General features: G+C 44.8%; 1 protein-coding gene across 6 annotated transcripts in view; it reads left to right on the top strand.

Moving 5' to 3' along the window:
- The first annotated feature begins 9846 nt into the window (after positions 1 to 9846).
- SCUBE1 (signal peptide, CUB domain and EGF like domain containing 1) overlaps positions 9847 to 16604 on the top strand; it is a 215359-nt gene continuing 208601 nt past the window's right edge. For all 6 annotated transcript variants that reach the window (XM_077266573.1, XM_077266575.1, XM_077266571.1 and 3 more), the window contains exons 1-2: positions 9847 to 10007; positions 12447 to 12569. In XM_077266573.1, coding sequence (XP_077122688.1) covers positions 9917 to 10007; positions 12447 to 12569 — 214 coding nt within the window. In that variant the 5' untranslated portion in view covers positions 9847 to 9916. The remainder of the gene's footprint in view (positions 10008 to 12446; positions 12570 to 16604) is intronic.

The following is a 16604-nucleotide window of genomic DNA, read 5'->3' as shown; positions in this document are numbered from 1 at the left end:
TCTCATAGAATATAATGCAGCACCCCACAAAATATAATGCAACCCCCTCAGGTATGACGCAGTCCCCACCATAGAATATAATGTAGCACCCCCATAGGGTATAATGCAGCCCCCCTCATATAGTATAATGCAACCCACCACAGAATATAATGTAGTCCCCTGAGAGAATGCAGTTCCACCACAGAATATAATGCAGCCCCCCCAAAGAGTATACTGTAGCCCCTCATATAGTATGATGTAGCCCCCCATAATATAATGTAGTCCCCTGAGAGAATAATGCAGCCCCACCACAGAATATAATGCAGCCCCCCATAGAGTATACAGTAACCCCTCATATAGTATGATGTAACCCCCCATAATATAATGTAGTACCCTGAGTATAATGCAGTCCCCCCACAGAATATAATGTAGCCCCCAGGGCCGTATTTAGAGTTTCTTCTGCCTAGGCACTTTTAGTGCTGCCTCAACTTTGGTGAGTATGACACTATCGGCAGTGACTTTGGCAAGAATCGCTGATGTGAAAGTCGCCTTTTGCAGCAGATCCGGCAGTTTTTCCTGCATCTGCTGCGTAACGGATCACTTATGGCAACAATGCGTTCGGCCTCATTCATTCCCTATGGGATTTGCGGCACTTGCCGTGATCTGGCAAATGCGGTACCAAACCTCCCAACTTTTGAAGAAGGGAAGGAGGCATAAAGTTTGCGGTGCACATAGTGCGCCGCGGCAAATTTTAGGCCACGCCTCTGACCACACCCATTTCACAACTAGTCACACCCATATCCACGTCCCAACCACAACCATTTAGCACTGTGTTGTGAACTCTATTTTTGGGCTCCCTCTAGTGGTCACAAGCGGTACTGTGTAGTGTTGTCTTTCTGCAGGTTGGCTGCATCAGCTGGTTCGTTATCCTTGGTTGGTTTCCTATTTAGCTCACCTGGATACTCAGTTCCTTGCCTGCTATCAATGTATTCAGTGCTCTTCAGATTCCTTGTGACTACCTTGCTCCCAGTCTCTCCAAGACAAGCTAAGTTTTTGTTTGATCATTTTTTGATTATCAGCATTTATTATGTTTTTAGTCCAGCTCGCTAAAATGTGATTTCCTCGCTTGCTGGTTGCTCTAGGGGATTGAGTTTCTCCCCCCACACCGTTAGTTGGTGCGGGGGTTCTTGAAATCTCAGTGTGGATATTTTGTAAGGGTTTTTTACTGACCGCACAGACCCCTTTTCTATTTTCTGCTATCTAGTATTAGTGGGCCTCATTTGCTGAATCTGCTTTCACCCCTGTGTATGTGCCTTCCTCTTACCTCACCGTTATTACATGTTGGGGGCTTCTATATCTTTGGGGATTATTTCTCTGGAGGCAAGAGAGGTCTTTCTTTCTCTCTAGGGGTAGTTAGTTCCTCTGGCTGGCTCGAGACGTCTAGGATTTTTAGGCACGTTCACCGGCTACCTCTAGTGTGTTTGGATAGGTTCAGTTTTGCGGTCAGTCCAGTTTACCACCTCCCTAGAGCTTGTCCTATGTTTGTTACTTAGCTGGAGTAATTTGTGATCCTCAACCACTAAGGATCATAACAGCACTGCTGATCACACTGTTTTATATACAATAATTATAAACAAAAAAAAAAATGGCCACACAGTGCTCCATACTGTATAATGGCCACACATGATGCTCAATACTGTATAACGGCCACACACAGTTCTCCATACTGTATAATGGCCACACATGATGCTCCATAGTGTATAATGGCCACCCATGATGCTCCATAATGTATAATGGCCACACATGATATTCCATACTGTATAATGACCGCACATAGTGCTCCATACTGTATAACGGCCACACACAGTTCTCCATACTGTATAATGATCCCACATGATGCTCAATACTGTATAATGGCCACAAATGATGCTCCATACTGTATAACGGTCACACATGATGCTCCATACTGTATAATGGCCACACACAGTTCTCCATACTGTATAATGATCCCAAATGATGCTCAATACTGTATAATGACCCCCCCCCCTGTATGCATGGCTCATCTCCCTCCCATCCCATATGCATGGCTTATATCCCCCCTGTATTGCATGGCTCATATTCCCCCTCCTGTATGCATGGCTCATATTCTCCCCCCCGTATGCATGGCTCATATCCGCCCTCCTGTATGCATGGCTCATATTCCCCCCCTGAATGCATGGCTTATATCCCCCATATGCATGGCTTATCTCTTCACCCCCCCGCTTCCGTTCCCATCCTGCATGGCGCGCCGGCTTATGTCCTCCTTCATCCCCCCGTCCCCCCGTCCCTCATACTCACCTGTCCCTCACCGCGCCACCTTGGCGACGTCCCTCTGGCTCTGTCCCGACTCCCAGCACAGCACCGTCTTCCTGCGTGAGCGGTCATGTGATACCGCTCATTAAGGTCATGAATATGCGCATATTCATGACCTTAATGAGCGGTACCACATGACCGCTCACTCAGGATGAGCTGCAGACACCGAGACAGGCATCGCTGGAGCAGGGTGAGTATCGTCTTCAAGGAGGGTGGGTAGGAGGCAGGCGGGCGGCCGGGGGGGGGGGCCCCTGGAGCAGTGGGGGCCCTAGGCAGCTGCTGGCCTGTATGCCAGCAGGTGTCAGTGCCTGGGTCCACCGGAGAATCCTTCGGTTCTCCGGTGGGCCAGTCTGAGCCTGCCGCTGAGCCTAGTCCATATGCTGCAGTGGCTGACAAGGGTGTGGGCCACAACACTGTAAGAGCCCAACGTGGCTCTGCAAATATACACTGGCTAAATCAGGGTCTCCCGTGAGTGGGAAAGTATATGCTGGTAAGGTGGGTTACACAAGTCTATCCAGTACTCGGTTCTCTCTTTGCGGCATGTGCGCTGTACTCATGGTCATGAAGCGGCCCCTTTGCAGTCGATGGGGACTGCTGCAGTGCCGGTGCTCGGTGGAAGAATGGGAAGCAGAGTGTGCTGCTCACCTCTCTGCACGATGCCCTGGGTTGGCGCTAAACTGCTCTGCTGCGTGCGCTTTCCAGTTTTATATCCCCGCCCCCCCCTCGGTTAGGATGAAGGTCCGGCTTGCTAATGCTTCCCCATGGAAACAGGGGATGCAGCCTCAACAGTTCCAGCCCTGGCAAGCAAGTACCCGCGGTGCTGTCGTCCCCCTTACACACAGTTCATAAGAGTGTGGCGGTGCACTTACCACCATTCCTTTCAGTATTTAGTGGCTGTGGTGGATCAAGCTTCTGTTTCTAACAACGTGATCGAAATGGCTACACATGGGTGTGGTAATTCACCTGACAACTTTTGCTATATTTGCAATTGTTTTGTAGTAAAGAAACAACGAAGGAACATTACAGACTTTGTTGGAAAAGTGTATTATGCGTACTTTGGTGTAAAACTAGGTGATCAGGACAAGTCGTAGTGTGTTCTGTTTGTGTAGAAGAACTACGACAGTAGGGCAGAAAGAGAGCTTTCGTTTTGGATCTGGAGGGAACTGCAAAATCATAGTGATGACTGCTACTTTTGTACGTGCAACGTGGAGGGATTCAACCTTAAAAATAAGAAGGAAATTATATACCCGGACCTCCTGTCAGCGATTCGCCCTGTGCCTCACGGTCCGGAATACCTGTCCCTTCACCTCAGGAGAAACTTGAAGATACACAGGATTCAGAACATGAAGAGCAGGATTCTGATGAAGACTTTCACACTAGTTCCAGAGCCAGATATTTTTTTCACAGCTGAAATTAAATAATTTAGTCAGCGAGTTGGAGCTTCCTAAACATCTGAAGAACTTTTAGGCTCTAGATTAAAGGAGAAAACCTGCTAGCTCCTGGTACTAGTTTTTCATGGTACAGGTGGTACAGAAGCAGAGAAAAGGAATTCCTTCCATACTATTCTCAAGATGGTGCTCTAGTGTATTGCAGTGATGTTCCTGGGCCGATAGAAAAATTTAACATTGAGCACAATGTGAGAGAGTGGAGACTCTTTATTGATTCATGCAAAAAAAGTCTGAAAGCTGTGCTACTGCACAATGGCAGCAAGTATGCTTCAGTGCCTGTAGGGCATTCTGTGCACTTGAAGGAAAGCTATGAGACTTTAGATTTCTCAAGAAATTTAACTACGAGGATCAAGGATGGTCAATATGTGGTGATCTGAAAGTTCTCTCTTTGCTCCTTAGGCAACAAGATACACAAATTACCGTGCGTTTTGTGTGAGTGGGACAGCTCGAATAGGACTTATCACTGGAGCCAAAAAGGTGGCCAACGAGAACATCTTTGCAACCTGGACTCAAAAACATAGTTGAAGAAAGCTTAGTTGATCCCACTAAAGTTCTCCTGCCACCACTCCACATTAAACCTGGACTGATGAAGGCGATTTTGAAAGCTCTACTCAAAGGAGAGACTTTTAAGTACCAAGTGTCAGAGACTGCCCGAAGCAAAGATGAAGGAAGGCATTTTCGGATATTTGGAAACTCGTGAAGGATGACATATTCGAAACAAAATAGAAAGCTTGGGATTTTTTTTAAAGAAGTTGTGAAGAAATTTCTAGCTAACAACAAAGATCCAAAATTTAAGTCCATCGTGGAGAACATGCTGAAACGTTTCAAAGCCTTCTGTTGGCTGATGAATTTGAAGTTATATTTTTTACATTTCCATTTGGACTACTTTCCTAAAAACCCTAAAAACCTTGGTGCTGTTAGCGAAGAGCAATGAGAAAGAATTAATTAGGATATCAAGGAGATGGGATGATGATACCAAACTATATGGATGGGGGACTACTGCTGGATGCTTCAAAGAGAAGATCAGCAGGCCTGCTATAAGAGAAAAGATATTAAAAGAAGCTTTAAAGAGAAAAGGAAAAGGCACAATAATTTATTTCAAATAAAGTGGTTTTTTTTGTTTGTTTGTTTGTTTTTTAAATCAGGGCATAAGAAAACATAAGAATCAGTCACTGGATTTGAAAATAATTTCATAAACCCAAATTTTGAAGACCTGTGTTATCTCGAAGTAGTTGTAAGGTGCACAGGGTGGTAGTCAAGGGACTGCTGTGTTCCTACACCCTGGCACCCCACAAATATACAGTGTCCTGATTCTCCTGTGCTATGCGTGTAGTTCGTATCACTCACATTTTGGTCTCAGGCCTCTGTCTTCTCCAGTTCAACGTCAGGAACCTTTGCACACACATTAGGGGACATCAAATATGTTTTATCATAAAGAAGTTTACTTAACTGTCAATTTTCATCATATTGAAACATGCAGTATTGGGCATAAAATTTTCAGTTTTCAATGTCTATAGCACAGCACGTTCTGATGTCCGTTGTTCACTGACCCTGAGCTATCCCTTTCCTCTCTGCCCCCTGGGATACTCCATCCGGCTCTGCAGCTTCCATGAGTCCCATTTCAACTCCCTTATACGATTCCGTCTGACTTCCTGTCCTATGAAGATATTGAGGCACGCTTCTAAGTGCCTCAGTTGGACCATAGGTCCTGGACTTTCCAGGAATGTCCGCTCCAGGTTTATGGTTGACCTTCTCTTGCTGCTGAACAGCCCGTGCTCCTCATGCCCTCAGACCTCCAACTACTGCTCTTTCGCCATCTAATCTCTTACTCTGACACTTTATCTCATTCCTAAACCTATATCCTAATTTCCAAACCTTTTACTGTCCCTATATTTAATACAATAACACATAACACTTTATCAAAGCACATTTTGAGTTACCTACAACATTAATATTTTATTAGGAAGGGAAGAAGAGCATGTTTGTCCCTGACACACTACTAAATACTGTTAGAGAAAACATCAACCGTCGTTGATGTGAATCAAGGGTCGATGGTCGAAATGGCAAAATCTACACACTTTCAGCCGAGACTTCATGAAGGACTCACATAAAATTGCTGCTCTAGAAGAAGTTGGTTTCTCTGACCATTTATCGATTAGAGGCAAGGGCCATCTTCTCATGATTGTACTGTAGATATCTTTAGTAACCTAGAGCAAGTTAAGTTTTCACTATTCTAGATCAAACTGTGCTTAAAACCCAATAGTCAAGAGACCAGGTTACCACCCTCTTCTTATATAAATGCCATAATGTCTCCCAGGACTGTGTCAGTGACACCGTAAGGGACTATTTCAGTAGATTTGTGGTGGTGAACCTGCATAACGTCCCAATCTTCTCATTAACCATTCACATTTTTCATAGTAATTAACCCAGTCTAAAAAATATTTGAGATTAAGATTACTTTTGAAGGATGTCTTGTTTCTGTAGGGTTGGCATGTGTATCAAGCAAACTTGGAAATACGTCAGGACTTACTAGTCCTGATCTTCTCTACAACCATCAAATTTTTCATGGTAATTAATTAAATCCCCAAAATATTTATTTGAGATTAAGGAGATTCCTTTTGTAGGATGTCTTTTTTTTTGTAGGGTTGGCATGTGGACCAAGCAAACTTGGGAAGATGTCAGAATTTACTAAGCCCGATCTTCTATTATTTAATGGCCTTCAGCTCGATCTCAGGCCATGGCGACTTGATGGATGACCAGTGTAGGAAGATCGATCTTATGCAAGCCTTGATAGGTCCATCAGGGTCTTCTCTGCCATTATCTTGATAGTAACAAGCCATCAGGTTGCTGATCTTCTTCGCCTTGTTCCTTCTATTCTTCCGACCATGATGTCTTACTATAGCAATTTCTGTCTTTGTATGATGAGCCCAAAGAAAGTCACAGCTTGGTGATCTTTGCATTGAGTGTCATGTCTGGCTTGATTTGTTCCAAAATTGATTTGCTTGTTCTTCTTGCCATCCACGGTATTGATAACAACCTTCTCAAACACATTTCGAAGGCGTCAATTCTTCTTTTGTCTTGTTTCTTTATTGTCCAGGTTTCGCGACCGAATGCTACCACCGATCTTCTATATAACCATAACATTTTTCATGGTAATAAGCCAATCCAAAAAAATATATATTTGGAGATTCAGGAGATTCCTTTTGTAGGATGTCTTGATTCTGTAGGGTTGGCATCTACACCAAGCAAATTTGGGGAAACATCAGAGCTCACAAGGCTTGAGTGTCCCATGGGCGAGCTAAAGCAATGTTATTTATGTTTATTTTGTGAAGTGGACTGATGGCTTACTTTGACTGTCAACAAGGGTTCACTCATACATGGAGCCAGCTAATTTTCCACAAGTTTTAAGGTGAACTCTTCACAAAGTTTAGGAAATAATGATATGGAATGAATGCATGATTGAGGGGGGGTTTGATACTCAGTACTCCCACCGATCAGCTGCTATCAGATCATGCAGCCCTCAGAAATTTTTAGATGTTTGAAGTGCCAAAACAGCCCAGCTCTGTACACTGTGTAGTCTTTTTTTGGCATTGCAGTTCAGCTCCCATTCATCTCAAAATGTTATCAAAATCTTAGTCCCTAGACCACCAGGGATGTTGCCATTACTTCCTTCACTGGCTAGACCATCAGGGATGCTGCCATTACTTCCTTCCCCCCCTCTATGCCACTAGGGATGCTACCATTACTTCTTTCACTCCTCTAGACTACCAGGGATACTACCATTATGTCATTCACTCATTAGACCACCATGTATACTGCCATTACTTCCTTCCCTCCACTAGACCACCAGGGATAATGCCATTACATCATTCACTCATTTGACCACCAGGGATATTGCTATTACTTAATTCATTCCTCTAGACCACCAGATATTCGTCCATTGCTTCTTTAATTCCTAGGCCACTGCCATTAACTTACTCACTAGACCACCATAGATCCTGCCATTACTTCCTTGACTCACTAGATCACCACGAATGCTGATATTACTTCCTTCACTCCCATGACCACCAGTAATGCTTCCTTTACTTCCTTCACTCCCTAGATCACCAGGACTCCTGCCATTACTTCCCTCATACCCTAGACCACCAGGAAAGCTGGCATTATTTCCCTCAGTCCCTAGACCGCTAAGAATGCTGCCACTCCTTTCTTCACTCTCTAGACCACCAGGGATACTGCCATTACTTCTTTCACTCCTTAGACCAACAGGGACCCTGCCATTACTTCTTTCTCTACTTTAGATGATCAGGGACACTGCCATTGCTTCTTTCCCTCACTTGGTCATACTGGGTCAGTGTTGGTCACCCTAGGTCTGCACTGGTCAGCCCGGGTCAGTATTGGTCAACCTAGGTCAGTTCTGGTCACCTCGGGTCAGTACTGTTGTCTCTGGGTCAGCATCGGCCAACCTAGGTCCGCACTGGTCACCCCGAGTCAGTATTGGTCAACCTAGGTCCGTATTAGCCACCTCGGGTCAGTTCTAGTCTCCCCGGGTCCGCTCTAGTCTGCCTGGGTCAGCATTGGTCAACCTAGGTCAGTACTGGTTACCCTAGGTCAGTACTGGTCACCCTGGGTCAGTACTGGTCTCACTGGGTCAGCATTGGTCTATGTAGGTTAGTACTGGTCTCCCCGGGTCAGCATTGGTCAACTTAGATCAGTACTGGTCACACGAGTTAAATATTGGTCACACCGGGGACCGCACTGGTCATTTTGGGTCAGCACTGGACTCCCAGGCTCAGTACTGGTCACCTTGGGTCAATACTGGTCACCCTGGGTCAGCATTGGTCACCCTAGGTTAGTACTGGTTACTCTAGGTCAGTACTGGTTACCCTAGGTCAGTACTGGTTACTCTAGGTCAGTACTGGTCACGCCGAGTCCACACTGGTCACCCTGGGTCAGCATTGGTCACCCTGGGCAATACTGGTCACCCTGGGTCAGCATGCACTGGTACACTGGGTCAGTACTTTTATTACTCTGGGTCAGTACTGGTCACACCAGGTCACCATTTGTCACCCTGGGTCAGTACTGGTCTCCGCGGGACAGCACTGGTCACACCGGGTCCGCACTGGTCACCCCGAGTCCGCACTGGTCATTTTGGGTCAGCACTGGTCTTTCCGGCTCAGTACTGGTCACCCCGGTTAAATATTGGTCACACCGGGTCCGCACTGGTCTCCCAGGCTCAGTACTGGTCACCTTGGTTCAGTACTGGTCACTCCGGGTCAGCATTGGTGACCCTAGGTTAGTACTGGTTACTCTAGGTCAGTACTGGTCACGCTGGGTCCACACTGGTCACCCTGGGTCAGTACTGGTCTCCCTGGGTCCGCACTGGTAACACCGGGTCAGTACTGGTCACCTCGTGTCAGCTTTGGTCACCCAGGGTCAGTACTGGTCACCCCGTGTCAGCTTTCGTCACCCAGGGTCAGTACTGGTCACCCCGGGTCAGATTTGGTCACCCAGAGTCAGTACTGGTCTCCCTTGGTCCACACTGGTCACCCCAGGTCAGTTCTGGTCACGACGGGTCAGTACTGGTCACCCCGTGTCAGCTTTGGTCACCCAGAGTCAGTACTGGTCACGCAGAATGAGTACTGGCCATGGCGGGTCAGTACCGGTCACCCCGGGTCAACTTTGGTCACGCATAATCAGTACTGGCCACGGCGGGTCAGTACCGGTCACCCCGGGTCAGCTTTGGTCACCCAGAGTCAGTACTGGTCACCCTGGGTCAGCTTTGGTCACCCTGGGTCAGCTTTGGTCACGCATAATCAGTACTGGCCACGGCGGGTCAGTACCGGTCAGTACCGGTCACCCCGGCTCCGCTCCGCTCCGGGAACATTGATTGAACAACTCTTTCCTCTGAAGCATCAGCGATTAAATAAGAGAACTACTGGTCATAAGAGGCGTGGTTTCCTCCAGCCCCTCCCTTCTTTACTACCGATTGGCTGTTTCCCTTTCCTCTCCGCCCTTTCCTTGTGCGCCTTAGCCAATCAGCGTGCGGCTGTCACTCGGTCGGTCCGTGTCGCCTCTAGCCTGGCAGTGCCGAGCGTGGCTCTTCCCTGGTAACATCAGCTGGTGCCGGCTCCGGGATCATGGGGGCTGCGGGCTGCACATGGTGGTACCTCTGCCTGCTGGTCACTATTGTTCACCGGGACAGCTTCACCGGAGGCAGCGGAGCCCCAGGTAGGAGCCGCCGGACAGTTTCCCCTTAAACTTTCCTCTCGTTCTGGGGCTGGATGGAGCCGGCACTGGTCTTCCCACAGGTCTGTGCCGGCTGCTGTTCCCTTGTGCATCATTTCTGCAAACTTTCTCCCCCTAATCTCCCCCTCTCTGCTGCTTTTTCTCCCTCCTGGCAACTTTTCATGTGCAATTACCTTTAATAACTGTCACAGCCCTGATCCCGGCTCTCAGGATACAACTATGGACTTCCCCTTTAAATTTTTAATTTTTCTAAGTGAACTGATAGCATGACTATTTACTAATTCTGGACCCCCCCCCTTTAAATCCCCCTTAAATTGTTATATTAACCGCATGCATTTAATCCCATAACACCTGCGATATCCAAAACAAGGATCCCCCCCCCAACACCCCACCACCTTCTTTTCCTGCAATCTGCTAATTGTAATTGGCCTTAAAGGAAAAGATTGTATGATAATTATATTGACTTTAGCGGCTGGAGGAGACGGAGGCGACACATTGTGCTTATTTATGTAGGGGGGGATCTGCCGCGATCTCCCTGAGCCCCAGATGTGGAGACTGCGCCAAATTGTGAAAGAATCAATTAAATCTGAATTTCCAGGAAGATGGATCTAAGTATTGACATAAGAGGCATCAATCAGCCGCCTCAGGGGTACTGGGGGGGGCTGTGTCACTCGGAGGCGGGGGTCTCTGTCACCATGTAGCAGAGCTGAGCCGCTCATTATCCTGACTATGTAGATGGAGCTGAGCTGAATTTCGGTTTGCACTTTTCTGGATTTGACAGTCAGATCGATAGATTATCTATCTGGATGTAGCAGAGTTGACGATGTGATGGAAACGTAAGAATCTATGGTTTGCGTAGGATTCTAAGTCTAGTAGAAGGAAACACTTTTGTATGACGAGCTCAACTCTGCTTTTTCTAGATAGATTATTCTGGTTATCTATCAATCTGACATCATCTGTCATCTCTCTATTTATCATCTATTAGACTGTCGTGAATCCCACAGATTACGGTAACTTTCTATCTCCTATGTATCTAAAAGCAGAAAAGTGGAATCCGTCGTTCAGTGGTTTCCTTTGTGCACCGTCCAATAAAATCCTAGACAACTATAGGTTCTGACAGTTAAATGACTACATCAGCTCTGCTACATCTAGAGAGATGACCATAAGAGTCTGCCTATCTAGATGGAGCAGAGTTGATAACACTACTGTCGCTCGCTCTCTCTCTGTGTTTTGCTCTCGCACTCTCTCTGTGTGTGGACAGAGACATGAGCCCTTTACAGTCCTATAGCTCATGATAATGCACCCTTAAGCTTTGGAGTTGGTAGTGCCCCCCTTATCACTGGGGCTCCCATGTAACCACTGATTGCGCCAATGGTGTGTCCAGCTCTCTATCGATTATCCATCTATTATCTATTAACTATCTGTATCTATTATCTATCTATCTCTATTATCTATCTATTTATCTACCTATCTATTATCTATCTATTATCTATCTCTTATCTGTCTATTATCTATCTATATATTATCTATCTATTATCTATTATCTATCTATTATCCATCTATTATCTATCTCTATTATCTATTATCTATCTATCTATCTATCTATTATCTTTATATCTATCTATCTATCTATCTATCTATCTCTTCATCCATCACGGAGCTGAGTTTGCAATATAAGGCCGGTATCGGGTGAGTGTCTGAAAACTTGTCCGTATTTTCCGCCGGTGTGACGTTTGTTTTTTTTGTGTTTTTTTTTTTTTTAAATACATCCACATCTTAGAATCTGCCTGATGGGATACAGTAAAAATCGGATACTAGATGGATGTTCTGTACGGAATCCAATTTTTTCTTTTGAATGGCCGAGTACGAGACTCTGACAGAGAATAGGGCCCGCCGCCATTGTTTTCACACCCGTATAGCAGAGCTGACTTTATCTGTTTTTCATTTTCCTTTTTAAGTTAAGCTATTGGATGTATCATGTCCTGATAAGTGATGAAACCTTGTGATGCCAAACTCTGCGTCCGTAGACGTAAGCACAGGTGTAGCAGAGTTGAGTTTGTTTGCTACATCCGAGCCGGTTTTCTAATTCCCCGTTTTGCCGGCCAACCTCCCGTGCCCGTAACAAACTCAACTCTGCTACATCTGTCTATAGATCTGCTATTTAATTGCTTCCGTGAGCTGTGTTTGTCACGTCGCCCTGTAATTGCCGGCAGACGGGCCAATCTCGCCATTTCCTTTAATCATCTAATAATATTTTTCTACGTGTGGCTTTGACAAGACCCCTTTATTTCACCTGTGCCGCTCGCCGGCATCTGTTTTTTATCTGAAACAATAGTGAGAGAGAAAAAAAAAAGTGAACCCCCCTCCCCTCCCCATTGATTCCAATGTTCCCATCATTAATTAACCCCTTCTTCATTGCAGACAGTGACGAGTGTGCAGAGGGCACGGACGATTGCCACATTGACGCCATCTGCCAGAATACCCCGAAATCCTACAAATGTATCTGCAAGCCTGGGTACAAGGGCGAGGGGAAGCAATGTGAAGGTAGGAGGAAGAAGAAGAAGTATTTGGCCGGGGTTCCTATTTGTTTGCACTGTTAAATCTTCGTAAATAGCTGAATTCCTGAACCGATTAATGCAGATTTACAGCTGCTTGCCCTCCAGTCCTGGGGTTTATTGGCTGAGGGTCCCTGCTGTGTCTGATAATTGTTCTAAAGTACAGATACTTCTTGTAGAAGTCACCCATTCATACATGCCAATCCTGGAGAAAAAAAAAAACGTGCACAATGAACTGAAAAAAAAAAAAAAAAAATGCTTCTTGTGGAGCCACCTTAAGAAAAAAATGCCTTTAAAAAAAAAAAAATACCTTTAAAATGATACCGCCTTAAAATATATACTGCCTTAACAAATATTTTCCTACCTTAAACAAAATGACATACTGCCTTAAAACATATATTACTTCTTCTTTAAAAATTGTTGCTGCCTTGCAGGATATAGTTCCTTCTTTTAGGATGTACAACGCCTTAAAAAAAATAAATAAAACATATATAACCTTTAAAAAAACAAACAAAAAAACAATGATCCTGCCTAACAAGATATAGTGCTGCTTTGGAGGATGTACTACGACCTTAAAACATAAACCTTAAAAAATTACATTGCCTAACAAGATGTAGTACCGTCTTCCAGTCTATATAACACTGCCTTTAAAAAAAGAACACCAACTTCTGGAGTATAGTACCGCTTTACAAGATATACTACCACCATCCGGGATGTAGTACAACCTTCCAGCCTTAAAAGAATGACACTACCTTCCTGGATTTGGTACCACCTTTCGGGACATAGAACTGCCTTAAAAAATATATATTATACCACCTTAAAACATGACACTGCCTAACAAGATAGAGTACTGCCTTCCAGACTACAGTACCGCCTTAAAAAATGACAATAACTTCCCGAATATAGTATCTCCTTACAAGCTATAATACCATTTTAATAATAATACAAATATTATGCTACCTTAAAAAATGGCACTGCCTAACAAGATATAGTGCTGTCATCCGTAATAGAGTACCGCCTTAAAACAATTATACCACCTTAAGAAAATGACACTACCTTACAAGATATATTACTGCCTTAAAAGATATATCGCCTTAAAAAATGACACGGTATTACATGGCCTAGTTCCACCTTAGAGGCCCTAGTTGTTCCTTAGAGGCCCTAGCTCCGCCTTATTGGTCCTAGTTCCTCCTTAGAGGCCCTAGTTCCTCCTTAGAGGCCCTAGTTCCTCCTTAGAGGCCCTAGTTCCTCCTTAGAGGCCCTAGCTCCGCCTTAATGGCCCTAGTTCTCCCTTAGAGGCCCTAGTACCGCCTTTAAAATAGTAATTGAAAAAAATACCTCACCTAAACAAGATTATGCAACCTAAAAAATATAATACTGTCCCACTAGATACTTATACTGTCTTAAAAGAAATTGATACCACCTTAAAAATCTTAGTCAAAGTCACCTATAAAGCATCAGGGAAGCAGAAGCAGGATATATTACATTGAACCAAACCGAACAGTAAGTCATTTCAATCAGGAGTAGTTTTTAGGCTTTTCCAGGGACAACTACATTAGGGAATTCCTTTTTTTGTCACTAAATATTCTGTAAATCCTCATAAACATCCCTTTTTGAAGGGGAATTTTCACCCAAAATGTAAAATTACCCATGTATTGGTAAATCAGAAGTCACAGCAGTGGTCAAAGTTTGAAGATTAGATTTTCTTTACCGAAAGAGAAATTAGCATTTGTTTTTAATTCACATGTGGCGGCCATTTTAGTGAAAGGACAAACAGGAAATGCAGCCATATTGCCGGTCACCCTTGAATTAGCATTTTGGTAATTTGTCATTTTGTTTTTTCTTTAAAACATACTGATCGATTTTCAAAAGTATTCTGAGAAGCTAATTTCTTACTGACAGCCAATGTGGCTGCACTTCCTGTTTCTACTTTCCTAATTTCTTGCTGACTGCCAATATGGCTGCACTTCCTGTTTCAACTTTCCTAATTTCTTGCTGACGGCCAATATGGCTGCACTTCCTGTTTCTACTTTCCTAATTTCTTGCTGACGGCCAATATGGCTGCACTTCCTGTTTCTACTTTCCTAATTTCTTGCTGACGGCCAATATGGCTACACTTCCTGTTTCTACTTTCCTAATTTCTTGCTGACGGCCAATATGGCTACACTTCCTGTTTCTACTTTCCTAATTTCTTGCTGACTGCCAATATGGCTACACTTCCTGTTTCTACTTTCCTAATTTCTTGCTGACGGCCAATTCCTGTTTCTACTTTCCTAATTTCTTGCTGACTGCCAATATGGCTGCACTTCCTGTTTCTACTTTCCTAATTTCTTGCTGACGGCCAATATGGTTGCACTTCCTGTTTCTACTTTCCTAATTTCTTGCTGACGGACAATATGGCTGCACTTCCTGTTTCTACTTTCCTAATTTCTTGCTGACGGACAATATGGCTGCACTTCCTGTTTCTACTTTCCTAATTTCTTGCTGACGGCCAATATGGCTGCACTTCCTGTTTCTACATTCTCTAAAATGGCCGCCGCAGCTGAACTGAAAAAAGCAAATAATTTTCTGTACAAACTTTTAATTTACTTGATAGGTGGCTGTTTGTTTGTTGTTGTTGTCGTTTTTACGTTTTGGTTGGAAATACTCTTTAAATATGTTGTGGTAAATTTATTGAGACGTAACTTTTTAACCGGCTGTATGTACAGATGGAGCAGGATTTGGTGTACCTTATAGAGGCCCTGTAACAAATTTGGAACTTGGGGCCCAGCGGCTTCAAGTAGCACCTCCTCTTGTGTCAGTAGATCTATAGAAAAATGTTGCCGTTAAGTCCTGCGTCTTGGGACCCGCTAATCCACATGGGAACACCCACTTTTGGTGTGGGGTTTCTATAACCTTGCACCTTTTCGGATAGGGATGTGTCCACATTTTTGGGATTGTTTCAGACACTTCATGACCGTCCTGGGCTAATTCAGGACCATAAACGCTATAGGGCCCCAAAAATTCATGTGACAGATGTGAACAACAGTTTATAGCGATTGAAAAAAGGGGAAACGGAAAAGTTTGGTGATAAGTAAAGGCGTTATTGATGCTCAGGCCTAAAGACTCCGTTCTAATCACTCAAAACCACCCACTCTCCAAGAGGTGCACTGCTCACTCCACAGGAGTGCAAAGAGGCAGGAAATGTCCTCCTGTCGTATGAGCCACGCACCTCTCGGGAAAGGGTGGGTTTTCGAGATATCAGTGGAGGTTTCAGGACCTGATTCGCCATCTACTGTATGTGCTTTCAATTAAATGTGCACTGAAGTACAGTGGGGAAAATAAGTATTTCCTGTAGTTCTTGACCTGGTTTGCACACACTGCAGCAGGGATTTTGGCCCCCTCCTCCATACAGATCTTCTCCAGATCTTTCAGGTTTCCGGGCTGTCGCTGGGCAACAGACTGGCTAGGCCACTCCAGGACCTTGAAGTGCTTCTTACGGCGCCACTCCTTAGTTGCTGTGTATTTCGGGTCATTGTCATGCTGGAAGACCCAGCCACCACCCATCTTCAATGCTCTTACTGAAGGAAGGAGGTTGTTGGCCAAAAATCTTGCTATACGTGACCCCATCTGTCGTCCCTTCAATACGGCGCAGTCGTCCTGTCTCCTTTGCAGAAAAGCGCCACTAAAGTATGATGTTTCCCCACCATGCTTCACGGTTGGGACGTTTTTCTTTGGGTTGTACTCATCCTTCTTCTTCCTCCAAATACGGCGAGTGGAGTTAATACCAAAAATTCTATTTTGGTCTCATCTGACTACATGACCTTCTCCCATGCCTCCTTTTGGTCATCCAGATGGTCATTTGCCAACTTCAACGGGCCTGGACATGTGCTGGCGTGACCTTGGTTGCCTGCAGGATTGTAATCCATGCGGTGTAGTGTGTAATGTTTGTGACTGTTGTCCCAGCTCTCTTCAGGTCATTGACCAGGTCCTCCTGTGTAGTTCTGGGCTGATTCCTGACCTTTCTCAGAATCACCCTTACCCC

Source organism: Ranitomeya variabilis, chromosome 5 (assembly GCF_051348905.1).
Source record: "Ranitomeya variabilis isolate aRanVar5 chromosome 5, aRanVar5.hap1, whole genome shotgun sequence".
NCBI lineage: Eukaryota > Metazoa > Chordata > Amphibia > Anura > Dendrobatidae > Ranitomeya > Ranitomeya variabilis.
The sequence above is the reverse complement of the archived record's forward strand: the minus strand, read 5'-3'. Positions and strand labels throughout refer to the sequence as shown.